This window comes from Salvia hispanica, chromosome 6 (genome assembly GCF_029641045.1).
Source record: "Salvia hispanica isolate PSC_SH4W2 chromosome 6, Shi_PSC_v1, whole genome shotgun sequence".
NCBI classification, from domain to species: domain Eukaryota; kingdom Viridiplantae; phylum Streptophyta; class Magnoliopsida; order Lamiales; family Lamiaceae; genus Salvia; species Salvia hispanica.
The window spans coordinates 14,559,329-14,576,207 of NC_142697.1; the positions used below are offsets into that span (position 1 = coordinate 14,559,329).

Below are 16,879 nucleotides of genomic sequence, written 5' to 3' on the forward strand. Positions count from 1 at the left end.
TATTTGTGAATTTTTTTATTGGGGGAAGTCCGCGTGGGAAGGGCGAATTGTGCAGTGGGAAGTCCTTATAACGTGGCAGAAGGTGTTTTTGGGAAAGGCGACGGGAAGTCTGCAGCACTGGAGATGTTATTAGTATTCTGTTTTTATTAGTATCTTACATACCTCTTTCCCCGCAAAAATTACTATACTAAACTTTATAGTACTATTATAAATAAATACACAAATACAATCAAACTTTTTTGAGATTTTACATTGAAAATCAATTTTTAATTTTAATTCATTTAAATTAAATACTAATCATTCTTCAATAATTTAGAAAAATATTAAAATTATAAATTAAATATCAACATATTTTTAAAATATAATTTTTATTGAATACTACCTCCGTCCCCCAAAATTTGATACAGTTTACTATTTTGGTCTGTCCCTGAAAATTTGATACACTTCACTTTTACCATTTTTTGACATTGAACCCCATATTCCACTAACTCATTTCTACTCACATTTTATTATAAAACTAATAGTACTTTAAAAGTAGGACCCACATCCCACCAACTTTTTCAACTCACTTTCCATTACATTTCTTAAAACCCGTGTCAGGTCAAAGTGTAGCAAATTTTGGGGGACGGAGGTAGTATCATATAATTATTTCAAATCAAACTTGAAATAGTGCAAAATTTTGTGCATATCATTTCCTCTTTATTGTATAGACTAACATAATAACAAAATTAACTTATAATTTTATTCAACTGAATTTAAAATTTAAGATATTATAAATGTACAATTTATTTTGTTCTTATTTTTAAATTTGAAAGAGAAATGTTAAGTATGTTTTCTCTAAACTCTAAACTCTAAACAAAGCCCTAGATAATTCTTAATTCATATTTCCTCATCACAAATTCACAATTACGCCAAACACACATACTCCCCTACTTCTCCTCTCCGATTTCCTTCACCGTTCACGCCTCATCCGGCCACAGCCCGCCTCCGTCTCCTCCTCCTCCATTCTGATATATTTGGAAGCTTGAAGCTTCACAATAAGCTTATTAATTGGTAAAACCTTTTTTTTTCCCTTTGTATTCTAACATTGAATTGAAAGCTTAGAGTAGGAGAAATTTGTCCTCGGGCTAGAATTTGTGACTTGAATTGGGAGTATTTCATAGTAACTGGATTTTTATGTGATGCTCAAATTTGTGTTGGTAAAATTATGACTTAGAATTTGGGGTATTTTTGATCGAGATTGGAATGGTAAATTGATGTATATAGCCTTGGATATGCAACTCTTCCTTTCCAGATACGATGATGGCAGCAGGTCTGGTACATCTATGTTTTGAAAGTTTTGAAGTGATCGCGTGATCACCTGTTTCGAAAGAATTCCCAAGAGACTTTTTACGGCAATAAAATCCTTCAGTGATTAGAACATTTGTTCTATATCATAAGAGTAGATAAATTCACAGTTTAATAAACAATTCAGAGCCAAATTCGTGCACTGTGATCAACATTATATAGTCTAGTTTCATTTTTAGTTACAATGGTCTGCCAAATAGAGTTTTACATGAAAAACTGACATGAAATCATGAATTGGGATTTCTGAGCACAAGGCTCAATGTCTCTTCCAGCAATGATTAGATTTCGATGTGTTTATTGATGAACATTTTAATGTTTGAGTTTTCTTTACACATTCTATTTCTAGCCTAATTATCTGCTTATTTTGTGAATGCTTTCAATTTAATCCATTTGACTCCAACTTCGATTGATCTGTCATTTTCCTCCGATTTCCACAAATTATGTTTGAGTTGTCTGTACATTAGCTTTCAGTGCTTTGTCTAAAACTTTTCTATGTGTATATGCAAATTGATCGATGGTTATTGCACATTTGCAACAAAGCATATGAATTTGTTGAATCCAGGATTGGATTCTGGATCATTTTGTTTCAGTGATGTGTTTCCTATACGTTGAGTTCTGAAATTATTCAGAAGTATAGATCAATGAATTGTTAATTATGTGTCGATAACAGTTCAGATTCTGGCAACAAACTTTATCCATCGATACAAGATATCCGGCAGCAAATCTATTGTGATGTAGGCATTTTGGTATTGATCGGAATTCGCCTTTTTTCTAATGGATCTTTTGATAAAATGCAGCAGGTTGTCCAAGCTGAAGCTTAAATGGAGTTCTGCCCAACTTGTGGGAGTATGCTACTCTATCAGTTGCCACAGTTGGGGCACCCTGCCCGATTTACCTGTCCGACGTGCCCTTATGTATGCAACATAGAGAGCCAGGTGACTAGAGTTCTTGCATAAGTCAATGTGGTTCTACACACACACACATATACACACACACACGTGTCAGTACTCAGTACTTACAGCTATTGATATGTATGCATAAAACATGTTCTTTAACAGGTTAAGATAAAGAGACATGTGCGCTTGGTTAAGAAGACAATGGATCCTATTTTTACTAAAGAAGACCGGAGGAACTTTCAAGAAACTAAAGGTTTATTTCATTTTACTCTGCTCCTTCTAAAAACTTTGGTTATAATTGGCAAATCCATGTCTCATGTTGCACTTGCATAACAAAGCTTGGATTATACTTGTGTCTCTTGGTGACACACGCAACTATAGGTGTATTCTTCTTCTATCAATATCTTGCAACTCCTATGGTCCAAAATCATGGATAAACTTTTGACATTCCTTGTAGAGATGATACTAATGTCACTCTTTCTCATAATCCAGACATTTATAACAAACACTCCTGATCTGTTCTTGTCTTGCAGAGAGCTGTCCCGCATGCAATCATGATAAAGCTGGTTTTATTCAAGTGCAGACTAGGTCAGCAGATGAACCCATGACAATCTTCTATGAATGCCGAAAGTGCGAATACACTTGGAGAGAGGGCTAGTAGTTCTTCATGCTTTTATACCCTTCAAATCGCTTATGAGCTTTTTGTATTTCGGCTAGGTTCCATTGAGACATTCTAGTGGATTCAGATTCTTGCAAAATATACAAACAAGTGCACATGCCATTGTTCCTCACCTCAAGATTAGTAGTTCATGAATTTATCTTTCTTTACATTAATTTACAATTTACATTGTATGCACATACAATAAGATCAAACCTGAATTTGACCTTTCTATTACAAAATAAACAGGCAAAGAAAAAACTATGAAACATCTTTATACAGGTTCAAATAAAAACTTGTATAATCAGTCTTCACCCCTCCTTGAAAAACTAGAGGGGTTGAAGGGGTAAAAAAATCCGCACAAGGAAGCAGGCCACATCCAATCAAGGATGTTTCAAAATACACATGACGACGACCCAATACGGAATCAAAACAAGAAAACAAACTCGTTATTTTTGTTGGAGTTGAAGCAAGCTCTATCAATGAACATCTTTCTTTTTCACCATCCATCGACTCTTGGCGGCCTCTATTGCCTCTTGCTTCATCTTAGGGAGTTCTTGAAGCCAATGCTGATACTGTGCCTCGATTGCATCGAGTTCTGACTTGAGATCAAAATCAGGGTCTCTGTCGCTCAAATTCAGTGTCGAATAACAGCTTGTAAAGCTCCCGGTTTTAGAAACTTTCTGATCAGGGTAACTGGAGTCTGAGTGTTCGGTCAAACGGTCCATCGATGGCCATCCAATTCCCATCCCGTTCATTCGACTCTCGCCAGAGTGGTGATCTCTGAACTCCATGTCAGAGGCTGACCCAAAAGATCCCTTCGACGTTTGATTCTTCAATGAGGAATAGTCTCCAATGGTCCCAGAATTTGCTGATCCCTGTGATAATTTGCTTCCTCCTGTAATCATATATATGGAGGGAGATGTGAACAAACCACGATTACCGACTCTCAATGTACCAAAAAAACATTAAAAAAAATAACAAACCATGATTGCTGGACACTGAATTTGCCTGTTTGTGCAAATTGCGAGCTGGGAAAAAATTCTGACGATCAATCTGAAAGTAGGAGGAATTCCCTTGCTTGCTCGTTGGTTCACCCTCCCATAAGTCTGACACAAAGGTTAGGCCACTACCAAATTTATCGCGGCTGGCAGAGTAATCTGAAGAAGGTTTCCAGTCCGGCAAGATCCTCGATATCAAGTAATCAATGAACTCCGCAATGAAAGATACATCATGATCGGCTAAATCTAGCTGTTCAACCATTTCAGCTGCAACAGCAAGGGCAGTGTCGGCGTCAAGGTAGAATTGGAAGTGTATGTTTCTGACTCGGCCTGCAAATTGAGCAAGAAAGAGATGATGCTAGTTTCCTACGGCCAAAGAATGAACAATCAAACTCAATGCTTACCTCCCTTATCAGCAATTCGCAAGGTAAGTGAGATTGAGTTTTCATTGATCTTGTTTCCCCTCAATCTGAACTCATTGTTATGATGAGTCCGTTTAAATTCCACCACCGAGGTAGGAGGCGTCCCGAAATTGTACTCTGCAGATACAAACTGGTTATATTCAGGGTCTATATCCATAACTTGAGGTCCGTAGTTCAATGAAGTGACAGATCTGGGGATCACATCAGGTACAGTCAAAGGATCACGAATGGATTCTCCAGATAGCTCAACTTGAAGGAATGGATCTTTGAGCAGTTCCTTAGCAGACAACCTCTGAGGAGCCGGAACCAGGCATCTTTGGATAAATTCTTTCACCTCTGGAGATGCCACTCTTCCGAGAGCAGCAGGTAAGATGCCCTACAAAATGCAATGCTATAGAACGACACACATAACATCAGGAACAGAGTCAAAGTGAAGGCAAGAGAGCTTACAGATGTGACCTTCTTATATATTTGAGCTGGATTCCTACACTCGGAGTAAGGATACTCCATACTGACCATTTCCAACAAGCACATTCCAAAGGAATATATGTCGACTAGTTCGTTATATTCTTCTTCATACAGCTCTGGAGCCATAAACTCCGGTGTTCCTGCCAAAACAGTCAACTATTTGAGCACACTTCTAAGGAATAATTCCTGTCTGCGAATTCAGAAAGCTGTATATATATACGAACCAATTACACTTTTAGCTGTTGGCTGTTGCATGATGGTTGCCAGACCAAGATCTCCTATCTTAACTTCTCCTTGGTTTCCATTGACAAATATATTGTCACATTTCAAATCCCTATGAATAACAGGTGGGTTTTGGCTGTGAAGGTAGTCTAGGCCTCGGAGAATCTGCCTTGCCCAATTCTTGATAGCCTTCATGTTAACACTTCTGTGCCTCTTCCGGTATCTGATCATAAAAATCCGAGTTGTTGGCATAAATCACTCGTATCTCTTTAGAAACAAGAAAGAGAAATAGAAACAAACTCACTGCCTCAGGCTCCCAGATGTGAAGAGCTCAGTGATCATGTTAATAGTCTTCTTCTTGTCATCAATCCACGCATCATATAACTTTATAATGTTGACATGTTTCATGTTCCGAAGAAGATGAACCTCAGAGTATAATTTTTCCATATCTTCAGGTGACTGCAGCATGTCAGTTATTTTCACTCGGTTCCACGCTACTTCTATTCCATCAAGTTGGTCAAAAGCCTTGTATCTACACAAACACACAACAAAGTTTCTCAATTCACACTTCCTTCTAATCATAAACTAACTACAAAATCTAGAAAATAAAATTGAAATATTTCAACACGTACACAGTCTTGAATGCACCCTTGCCTAAAACTTCATCATACTGCAGAAATACAAACACAAGCCGTCAAAGCCATATAAAAGACCACCAACACCAACTAGGCTAATGTACCAATACATATAAACACTAATGAAACAAACTTGAGTTTCACCATGTAAGTGGTTGATACAAGCATCCTACAACTTCCTAAAACAGCAGCTTTTCACAAAAATACAGCTTTATATTTACAGTCTATAGGGTGACTTAGATTCCAATCCAATGTAGTTGCATAAAAATGGAGTTTAGCCGCAAATACGCAGAGCTGGTTAGATCAAAATTTACCCGAGCATATCGACTCTTGGTGCATCGCTCAACAAAACCGGACTCTCGGTAACCAGCCTCGATGAGACGAGCAGAACTCAGTGAGGGCGAAATACCTAGGGTTTCCACATTCCCATTCCCAGTTCCGGTGTGGATTGGGCGCGGAGATCCCAATCCAGAGCCCGTTCGCAAGCCCGTACCTGAGCCCATTCCTGTGATCAACACTCAGCAGGGTGGCCGATACCAACAACCACCAATAAGAATATTCAGAAGAAACAGTAAGTATCCATAAAATGGAGATAATGCAGAATTTAGAATGATCCGGATCCGATCCCAGGAAAAAACAATGCAGCAGGAAATTACGGGCGATGGAGCGCCCGTGAATCGGGATCGACATTTCTTATCGGCATGGAGATTTAAGAAATGCGGATGAATGGAGAGGTGTGGGATGGTAACGCTAAAGAAATCGGAATGAGCCCTCGCGGTAGGGCGACGGAGTTAAGTAACGTATGGGGGCGCTAGCTGATTCCATTTGGCAAAAACGATGAATCTGCTTCTGCAGTAGCATTGCTGCGGATCGTGACGCGATTGAATCTGATTTTTCGATTCTCAGTAATTGTAATTGTGCCAAAGAAGGGGGGAAATAACCATTTTGAAAGAATCAGTGGTGAAAGAAGAATGAGGAGAAAAGTAAGGATTGATTTGATGGAGGTTATTTATATGAATCTGATGGCGGAAATATGGGCGGAACAAACAATGGTGAGGCGGAGGAGACGGCCTTATTCAAGTTTATCATTTTTTTATTTTTTATTTTGCATTCAAATTTATGATAGGAGTAGTTGATTTATCTGTATCCTGGGCCAATACAATTATAATCTAGGCGACTAGGCGAAGCCCAAATGTTACATTGTCAAGACCATGACAAAAAAGGCGAATTAATGAGTTTTCTAGGTTTGTTTATAGAGTGACATAAATGGTATCTGATCTTTCACTTTCGCACATAAATAGTATTTGATCTTTATTTTATATCGTTTTTGGTACCCAGTGACAAAAATAATCCTAGGTACCAAATATGTGATTTTTTTTCATGGAGGATATTTTTGAAAATTTCAATTAAATAGTACTAAATATGTGATTATTTTTTCTTCCTTTCTTATTTCTCTTTTTCTTCTTTTCTTTTTTTTTCTCATTTTCTTCTTTCTTTTTAGTGTTTTATACATACTACATCTTAGTTTATGTTTCTTCTTCCTTCTTTTTTTTTCTTCTTTTTCTTCTTTCTTTTTAGTGTTTTATACATACATCTAATTGCATTCATAATATAAATAAAAAAAAAAAATACCTAATTAATTAATTATTTAAATTAATTAAATCAATTGAATATTTTTTATTAAATTATTTTATACTCATTTTAAGGTTGAAACACCTAACTAAAAATATTCAACTTTTTATATCATGAATAAAATTCACAATGTTAAATTTTCATTAAGGCTATATTGATTAGTTGCTAATTTAATGTAAAATAATACTAATAATAACAACAATATTTTTAATAATAATTGTAACATAATATTATGTGATTATAATTTATATAATTATACTACAATTATTTATTAATTACCATCGATTTTTAGTATTATAAAAATAATATTATTATAATAATTAAATATAATTATAATTATATTTAAGTATATTTGAACGATATTAAAAATGAATTAATTATTAATTTATAACATCAAAATAATAATATTAATATTGATTAATAATAATAGTATAAAGAATAGGAGAATGAGAGAAGATATTATAATATCACTTTTGGTACTAATTTTTCTATGTCCAAAATACCCTCTATGACATAAATGGGAAAATATATTTGTTTAAAGGGCATTGTGGGAAGAAAATTGCATTAGGTACCAAAAATGTGATTTATAGGTACCGAAAACGATATAAAATAAAGATCAGGTACAATTTACGTACGAAAGTGAAAGATCAGGTACCATTTATGTAGTTCACTCTTGTTTATAACCAGTGCACTGCACATAGAATTTTACTCCCCTATCCTTAAATATTAGACAATATTTGAAACGGCGCGAGTTTTAAATACATAATTAATAAAGTAAGAGAGAGATAGAAAGAAAAAGTGATTGGAGTATTGTTAGTGGAAAATGAGACTCACATCTAGGGATGTCAATATAGCCCGCAACCTGTGGACGGCCTGAATATCCCGCCAAATTTATAGGGTTACGGCTGAAAATTTCTAGACCAATTAGCCCGCACCCGATTAACCCGCGGCCCGTTAGGACCAGACCCGAAAACCCAATGAGTTGGCCCGAAAACCCGATAAAATTTCTATTATTCTATTTTTTACTCCTAATTCGACACTTCATTGATTAATTTTATAATATAGATAACTAAAAAAATAACTTTCAATTTTATATTAAATATATAAATTATATATTGAATTTTTATTAATATAATAATTGATAAATAAATTAAAAACTTCAAATTCACTTAAAAAATATGTAAATTTCTAAAACATGCATTAAATTTCACGAAATATCTCAAATATTAGTATTTGATCATGTTTATAATTGAGTTTGAGCATATATCTCAAATTTATCATAATTAAATATTTTACATTTTATGAATATAACTAATTTTAATCATTATTTATTGGATTGATCGCATGTTAATCTTATCGGTAGCAACCCGATTAACCCGTTGGGCTAGCCCGAAACCTGAGCTTGTATTGTAGGATGAGGGTTGGACTTTTATAACCCGAAAGAATTCACAATCCGATTAGCTCACACCCGATTGACCCGCAACCTGAGTGGACCAGCCCGATTGACATCCCTACTCACATTTTTAGATAGAACATAGTTTCCTTAAATAGAATTGGTCTATTTTTAAGGGACATCCCAAAATAATAAATATGGTCTATTTTTAAGGATGGAGGGATTATTATTTACTCACATTTTTAGATAGAACATAGTTTCCTTAAATAGAATTGGTCTATTTTTAAGGGACATCCCAAAATAATAAATATGGTCTATTTTTAAGGACGGAGGGATTATTATTTTATCCAACAATAAAATTTTTAAAAAAAGGAGTTTGGAAATGTTGATATACAAAGTTTTTTTTAGGTGATATTAAAAAACTTACATAGTAGTAGTAATAATTTTTTTTAAAAACAAAATCAGTTTAAATTTGAAAATGCAAATTAATTTTTACTTTTTAGTGAATGTTCAATATATATTATTCCATTCCTTCTATCTGTGTTGAGATATTTTTTTAAGCGAAAGTGAGAAAGATAAATATTAGGGATGTCAATTGGGCTAACCCGCTCGGGTTCGGGCCAATCCACTCGGATTGTTGGGCTATTTGGGTGCGGGTTATTCGGGCTGTGAATTTTCTAGGTTATAAATTTTCGGTCCTAACCCTAAATCTTCGGGTTACGAGCTAAACCACGGGCTATTCGGGTCAGGAGTAATCTTATATGTTACTTTCTATCTAATCCGATATTCTGAATTATTAAAAAGCAGATTGTCGTCGCCAATAGTAAAGTATTATCAAAGTGATCAAGAGAAAGAAAATAATAGCAATTGAAAATTGAAACAAAATAGATAAACATATCGTTTAATTAATAGCACACATGAATCTGACTACAATTAACTAGAAATCATGCATTTCATATAACCCTAACTTCAATTTGAGAAAGAAGATATAATTATCATATTTTTTTCATATCAATGTTATATTTAATATTGATATTATTAAATACACTTCATATAAGTATATAATCCAAAATTTTAATTATATTTTTATATTAAATGCTCAACCCGCCGCAACCCATCTGGGCCAGCCCGCATAATTTAATAAGGATTCCAACGAGATCTCAATTGCATATGTTCCGACGATGTTCGGGTGATGAAATTTGATAAATTATATTTCAATTTTCGTACATGTTGATAATCAGCTTTTATCAACAAATGCAACAAAAAATCTCAATATATTGTAGGCAAAATCTCAATATTATGCATGTCCAATCTCAATAAAAATGTGTTGATATTTTCTTGTCCTTGTGTTGATATTCTAATGTCATATTTTTGATATTTGTAATACACAATGTTGATATAAAAAAACACCCACGAAAATTATCATATGATAACATAATGACGATATTACCCTTTAATTGATATTTTGTCTACTATTTATTGAGATTTGTGAGCTTTAATCTCATCCACTCATTTTAAAATCAAGGGTGGAGATTTAGTCTTGATTTTGGATTAGGATGCTATAAGCATTAGAATAGGACCCCACTGAAATAACATGTTTACAATGTGATTCTATAGATTGCTTGAAAGGGATATAACATTACAAATTTATATGGAAAAGTAAACGTCCATGAAGATCAAAGCACATCTCTTTCGAACGCGACTCCTACCAAGATTCTAAGAAGAATTTATTTTTCCCAGTTATGATTTCTTGACGAGGGGAAAAGGAGGATAGAAAAGTAAAAAAAAATGGGCAACATGCTTTAGTGTAATCATATGTCTGTAAATCTACCTCATTTTATTTGTGACTATTTCCTGATAGAAAATTCAATTATTATATGACTGCTATGCTTGAATGTGCTTTGCCCCTTTCCCATTCTTTATTCGTGGATTGTCATGTTCTTGGTTCAGTCAATCGAGTTGGAGAATTATGATCATTTGCAGCATTAAAATTCCAATCTTGGATTAAATGTGCCAAGGTTTTTTGGTTTTGGGGAAATCACCATGTGACTGCAAAGTAGGTAGAGTCTTGTGTTGTTTGAATAAGGTTTCTTGAATGTGCTTTTCCCTATTCTGTGATGCATGCCCTTCTTCTGCAGATATGTTTGATCAGTTTCTTCTTAAACCCCTTCTAGTTTTGTTCAAATGGACATATTATCTTGTGTAACTATGGATTATTTTGGTCTTTCTTTGCAGTTATGAAGGTATTACCTACCCTGGACTATCTAATTATACAGGTATCTTCGTCGAAAGCAGCAAAGCGGTTCATTTCACGCATGTTTCGCCCTGTACTGCAAGACCGGGGAGAAGCGGACAGGCTTCTTCCGTCATTGGTGCATCGTTGGCAGCTGCTGATGCCAAGTCCGGTTGGGTGGCTACGATGACTGCAGGAATGTACTGCGTTGGTAGATATGCAATTGACATTGGTGTCAGAACCGATGTCGTCAAGGTCTCTGTCGAGGATCTGGCTATGAATCTTGGTTGGGGTAGTAATGGAGACATACCTCATGAAAATGTGGTCTCTAACACCCAAGATATCAGGTGGTGTTATGAACTATGCACTAATTTATGCCTATGTTTTGTTGTTTAGATATAAGTTAATATGTCACTCAACTGAACTTTTCATTTGGTGTGGTTTGTATATGTGATTTGGTGGAAACTGTTGATGGATTAGTTATTTATGTTTGTTGTCTTGATCATCTCTCCTCTCTTGCTTACTTCATGCAAATATGGAAATGGGACATAAATTTCTTGAACTGCAGAATGTAAAGATGACATTTTTAGAATAAAGTTTGCATTTTTTTCCCTCTGTCCTGAACAAAAATAAACCCAAATTTTGTTGAACAACTTGTGTGCCACTGCCACAGCTATTTTCCTTCTCTGTACATGGTCTTCGCCAATTATAAGCAACCAACTTTACTAAAAGAAAGCATAATTTGGTTGTTTTCTCACAAACTCAGACCTTCTGAAGGGTCTTCATCGCCTTGTCTTCCTTCATCAACAGCCTAGTTCCCTCCTTTCGAGCTTTGTCCTCTCTTGGCTTCCTCTGCAGTTTCAACCTCAAATTCCGCCTTCTCCGCCACTCCATTCACTGCCCCCGCAAGCTTTTCTGTTCTCGCCGCAATCTCTATCAGCAACGACGAAACTGTTACCAATGGAACTACTTCTACTAGAGTCACAGCCTCTCCGGCCTTGGCCTCAGCCGGCAGGATGGGCTGCTTCGACAGTGATTTCAAGGCGTTCTCGAGCTCTTGAACTGCAATCCTCATCTCCTCCACCATGAAATCTATCCTTGTTGGTTTCTTCATGATGCTCATCACCACAGCAAGTTCTTTCATCACAGCTGAGGATTTATTGCTAAGTCTCACGCAGAAGTTGCCGAAATGCTGCTTCAGGGCATCAGGAACCTGTTTAGATTAGTTACAACACCAAACTTTAACTTCCTATGCTGACAAAACTAAACAAGTAGTACTAAACCATGCTGTCACATTAAAATTCACCTTAGCGTCCGAATTCATGCTCCCGTTAAGTGCCTCGATGCAGTAAGCACAGCTTCTGATTGAGGCTCCAACCTTGACATACTCCAACCATGGATGTCCGAAATTGAACTTGCCATGTGCCGGCTCCCATCTTGCGAAATTAGCCTGCAGAAACGAACCAAATTTTGTAAGATTTTCCTCAAATTGATTGTGTTGTTCTTTAAACTTATCAAGCGGAGAAGAACACGAACCAATGATTCTTCGGTGGCCTTAGAATTAAGGGCGCATTTGTAGCCTTGCAATGTTTTGTCTGAAGTTCCACTATTAGTACTGAAATAGTCAGCCACACATCCTGAGTTGAGAGCAGAAAAAACTCATCAGTTCCCTCTTTTACTTTTTTTTTATAATTATTTTACCAATTTTAGAATCTATTTCATTGCTATGATTGTGTTTATTACCATCTAAGGAATCAGAGAGCTTGTCCATGTTGTTCCTGATGAGGTTATGGAGCTCGGTTCCTGCCCAAACAGGACAGAAAAGAATGGTTGTAATGATGCAGATGGAGGTGCCTATTGCAATGGTGGAGAGTCTGTGATGAGCCATTTCAAAGAGCTTCTCCACGCGGTAGCCAGATACTGATATGAGGCTGAAGGTCAGGATGAAGATCATCGCCCCATAGTCGAATCGAGCTTTTATCGATGGAATGAAACGCGAGAACGTGGCTGCAGTAGCTGTACATATACTTTCCATGTTAGATACTAGTATGTTTCAACATTATTAGTACTAGTAGTATTTTTTTTAATAAAAAAAAGAAAAAAGAAAGTTAATCACCTAGAAGAAAGACTGAGACTTGAAGAATGATGGGCTCAAACCTTTCTCCAGATTGGCTAGCAACCCAATGAACACCAACACCCAATGCTCCAGCCAAGAAAGTCCCAGTTGCCCTATTCACACATTTACATAGAGTAGCCCCTGCATATATACATATGGAGTCATTTACAAGAGAAAGAGGGAGGCATGGTGAATGTAATTGATAAAGAACGTACCAACGGTGTACTCAAAGACGACCACCACAGTCATGACAGCCCACATAGCGTTGCCGCCAACTCCATCATACAAGGGCCTCATGTAATAGAAGAGGGAAACCAGACAGAGCGCCAACCCCACCTTAACACAATGTATCGATTTCTTTGGCTCGTTTACGCCTAATCTCCATGCTCGTTGAAAGAAGCCACCCACCTTGGACACGAACCTTTGCAATCCAAACCTGCTCTCAGCTTCTAGAACTCTCGACGTCCCATCTCCCATGTTGATCCTCCATTCTACTCCTATTTCCTTGTTAGTGTTAGTGTTGGTGTTACCCTCCATTTTTCTACCTAGCTCTTCTCAGCTTTCACAATCAAGATTTTCACTGTCTGTCTTCTTGTGATTAGATGCTGCTCTAAACATGCACACATTACACACATATATATGTAAGAAATTTAGAGGTTTAATTCGGACACATGACTAAAATACTCTATCGCACAGGCCCCACTTCCGACATTATTTATTTATTACTCCCATGTCTGATTTTTTGAGAGCTTCCAATTAATGATTTATATTCATTTTTTTTATCATGTTTGTATCTAGATTTTAACAAATTGATTTGAATACATAAATTTACATGATCAAAATGGGAATGAGACCCTTTTGGTAGGTCACCTTAGTTTCTTAGCAAAAATATTTTGGTTTTTTATTACTATCAATTTTCATCAGTAATAACTTTAACGTGAGCTCAGGAAAAGCCATGCAAATGGCCTAAATCATCCATATCTTCTCTCTCCACACGCTCATATTCAAATACAGTATATAATTTTTTCTTGTCCTCTAGCAAGCTTTATGTCATGAATAAATAGTAGGATATACCCTAATCTTTGGAAGAACAATGTGCGTATTTCTTCAATAAATACTCCATATTTCTTCTTAATTACTATATCTAATATAAGTCATAAGTCGTAGTACTAAATTACTACTAATAAAGAGTGGAGCCTTTTAGCATCCGATAAAAGAGAAAACAAATCATATGTGAAAAATGAGGAAAATTTGACACTACTTTGAATTTGTTTGTTCCAAGTTGCTATTCTTTATAGATATATCTTGCAGTAAACTCCAGTGAATTCTAAATTATACAGCATAAATGATTTATTCAGATTTTAATCGAACGAAATGACCTAAAATATTTAGGTTTGGTTCTGAGAGAGGAAAACAAAATGACCTAATTCTATTACACAGCTGACTTTAATGACTTTTGCCGGTTACCAAATCATTAGTTCTATATTTATATATTTGTAAATGCTACTGTTCCACTTTTTGTCTTATCTCCATCACGAAAAAGCCCTCACACATTAGCACTAATGTGTGCAAATTAGGTCATGAAAAAACTTAAATCCAATGATCTTGTTGATGTTTCCCATTGATGTTCTTTCCAATATTAACATAATATTGGCGTTCCTTAAATTAATTGCACTACTATGATTTTTCCAATATCAATTAAAAATTAACCTTATTAAAAGTGAAAAAAGTTAAAGATATCTCAAGTTCAACCATCATGGAATGTTAGTCTTGCTTATCATACTTCAACTTTCGTATATTCTTTAAAAGAATTTACTGACCAACTCATACATTAAATAAAAATATTTTCAATTCATAATCGTTCTAGAATGTTCTCTGCTGCTTTGCCAACGAGATATTTCAGTTATTTAATAATTTAAAATGTTCTATATGTACACAACATATATGAATACAATTAATTGGTTCAAATAAAATTAATTTTAATATATAAACAAAAAAATATTTTTCGCCATAAATCGCGAGATCACCACTTTTAAAAAAAATTATGAACCTTGGTTTGAATTCTATAATGAAATAAAAACCATTTCCTTTTTGAACTCGTCACCTTTTTTACCAGTAAATTCGTCATATATATGCCATAAATATAATAGTTTGTACTAATTTATACTGTAAAGAACTCTTTACAAAAGACAACCACAACATATAATGTTATAGGGATGAGTTATTATTATGATAATTTTGCAACACTGAGAAAGTGAGGATAACTGGATAACGCACCTAACACAATACAAATACTACTAGTAATTGAATTGTGAGAACACTATAGTAATATTAATAAATTAGAATTATCAATCAAAGTTCATGCATAATAAATTTTATACTTTCAGTAGTGTAATTGAATCTCATAATTTCTTTCGGAGAAGGTATATAAAAGTGTATTCATTCATATAAGTATTCAAATAGGAATCCTTAGATATTGTTGATTTACGTTTTAATACATATAGTGGTAGCTTTATTAATTTGTGGGTTGTGGCTTTGATAAGAGTACATCATCGTGCTGCATGACGTTATTTACCACCTTACACGTAGATGTCATTACCTAAGTTGCAATATAAATATTTCCACACGCCTTTTTTATATATTATTGATTTTATTATAATCACTTGGCTGAGGAACCAAGATTTTCTTTTCAGAATCACACTACATTATTTTAGGTTCAAAATGAAGCTGTTGGTTTAATTTCATAAAATCTGAATCAGCTATTTAGGCTTGACACTTCGACACGAGTAATTGGTAAATTATGAATTAGGCCTAACTTTAATATTATTACCTAATCCTATATATGTACTACTCCGTAACACCAATGTTGATTGACCAAAATTCAATTAATATAATAAACTTATACTATGGTGGTTAAAATATCAAGATATTGATGTTGACGTGTCCGGTGATCTACCGTCTACCAAATTAACTATCGTACGTATCAGATGATATGGAATTCCAACTCTCATGCATACCAAACTTAATTGCAATTTTTCTTAAATGAAAATAAACTAATATGACAAGTATATAATTGATTTACAATAATATCGTATATATATACATTGGTTCAACCACGACAGTGACTAATTAATTTCAACATGTATATACTCTGCCAAATGTCAAGTTCACCTCTTGTAAAAACTAAATACGTGAATTTGAAGTTCAAAAAGTGTTAGCTCATTTTCCACAACATATTATTATAAATATAAAGGAGGATAATGATTTTAAAAAAAAAAAAGTAGATTTAAGGGAGGAAATAATGTTTGATGTGTCTTGTGGTGGCAAGTTGCCCATTACATTGGAATGATATACTAACTTATTACTTATGTAATTAAGATATGTATGGCTTATCAATTTCAGCACTACTGCGTGTCATCTGTTCCTTTACCTTCTTACTATTTTATTTCCTGTGAAATTTATACTATTGAAGTCGAGTTGGATGGTTTTAGTTCACGTTAGTTAATTGTTGCTACTTAACTCGGCTTAATTAGTACAATATTCGTTGATCATTCTATACGTACAATGGGTGGCAAAATGGGTAGCAGGTAATGGGTTATTCCCATTTTGATCCGATACCCGCTATCCGATAATAACGGAAAATGGGGCGGAATTGAGTACGTAGTGTGTTTTAGAGTTTTGCGGGTACGGGTATACCCGCTACCCGTTAGTTCCGATAATACCGTATTATTAGTATTAGCTATTTACAATCTTTTAATACTTTATAGAATCTTAAAGTTCTAAGAGTTTTTTTGAAATATTTTTATATTCTAACAAACATACACCAAAACTAGCTATAGAGTGTCCCCTCACTTTT

The 16,879-nt window shown here is 34.9% G+C and overlaps 3 protein-coding genes across 4 annotated transcripts; 1 reads left to right on the forward strand and 2 right to left on the reverse strand.

Moving 5' to 3' along the window:
• The first annotated feature begins 875 nt into the window (after nt 1-875).
• Nucleotides 876-3,034, forward strand: LOC125205738 (uncharacterized). 2 transcript variants are annotated; one of them, XM_048104829.2, is made up of 4 exons: nt 876-1,053; nt 2,148-2,282; nt 2,406-2,496; nt 2,777-3,034. In XM_048104829.2, exons 2-4 carry the CDS (start codon nt 2,169-2,171, stop codon nt 2,899-2,901), a joined length of 330 nt encoding a protein of 109 aa, XP_047960786.1. In that variant the 5' UTR covers nt 876-1,053; nt 2,148-2,168; the 3' UTR covers nt 2,902-3,034. The 2 variants fall into 2 exon arrangements, with proteins under 2 accessions (XP_047960786.1, XP_047960785.1); XM_048104828.2 differs by having other exon boundaries at nt 879-1,053; nt 2,145-2,282.
• Nucleotides 3,035-3,182: 148 nt separating this feature from the next.
• LOC125205737 (serine/threonine-protein kinase WNK8-like) lies at nt 3,183-6,291 on the reverse strand. Its single transcript, XM_048104827.2, has 8 exons — nt 5,964-6,291; nt 5,647-5,684; nt 5,319-5,546; nt 5,017-5,237; nt 4,775-4,932; nt 4,307-4,700; nt 3,888-4,232; nt 3,183-3,799 (listed from the first exon to the last, which is right to left on the reverse strand). Exons 1-8 carry the CDS (start codon nt 6,150-6,152, stop codon nt 3,381-3,383), a joined length of 1,992 nt encoding a protein of 663 aa, XP_047960784.1. The 5' UTR covers nt 6,153-6,291; the 3' UTR covers nt 3,183-3,380.
• Nucleotides 6,292-11,537: 5,246 nt separating this feature from the next.
• Nucleotides 11,538-13,604, reverse strand: LOC125206256 (aluminum-activated malate transporter 10-like). The gene is made up of 6 exons (XM_089062071.1): nt 13,239-13,604; nt 13,024-13,164; nt 12,651-12,923; nt 12,444-12,544; nt 12,214-12,357; nt 11,538-12,120 (listed from the first exon to the last, which is right to left on the reverse strand). Exons 1-6 carry the CDS (start codon nt 13,558-13,560, stop codon nt 11,719-11,721), a joined length of 1,383 nt encoding a protein of 460 aa, XP_088918197.1. The 5' UTR covers nt 13,561-13,604; the 3' UTR covers nt 11,538-11,718.
• Nucleotides 13,605-16,879: the final 3,275 nt, after the last annotated feature.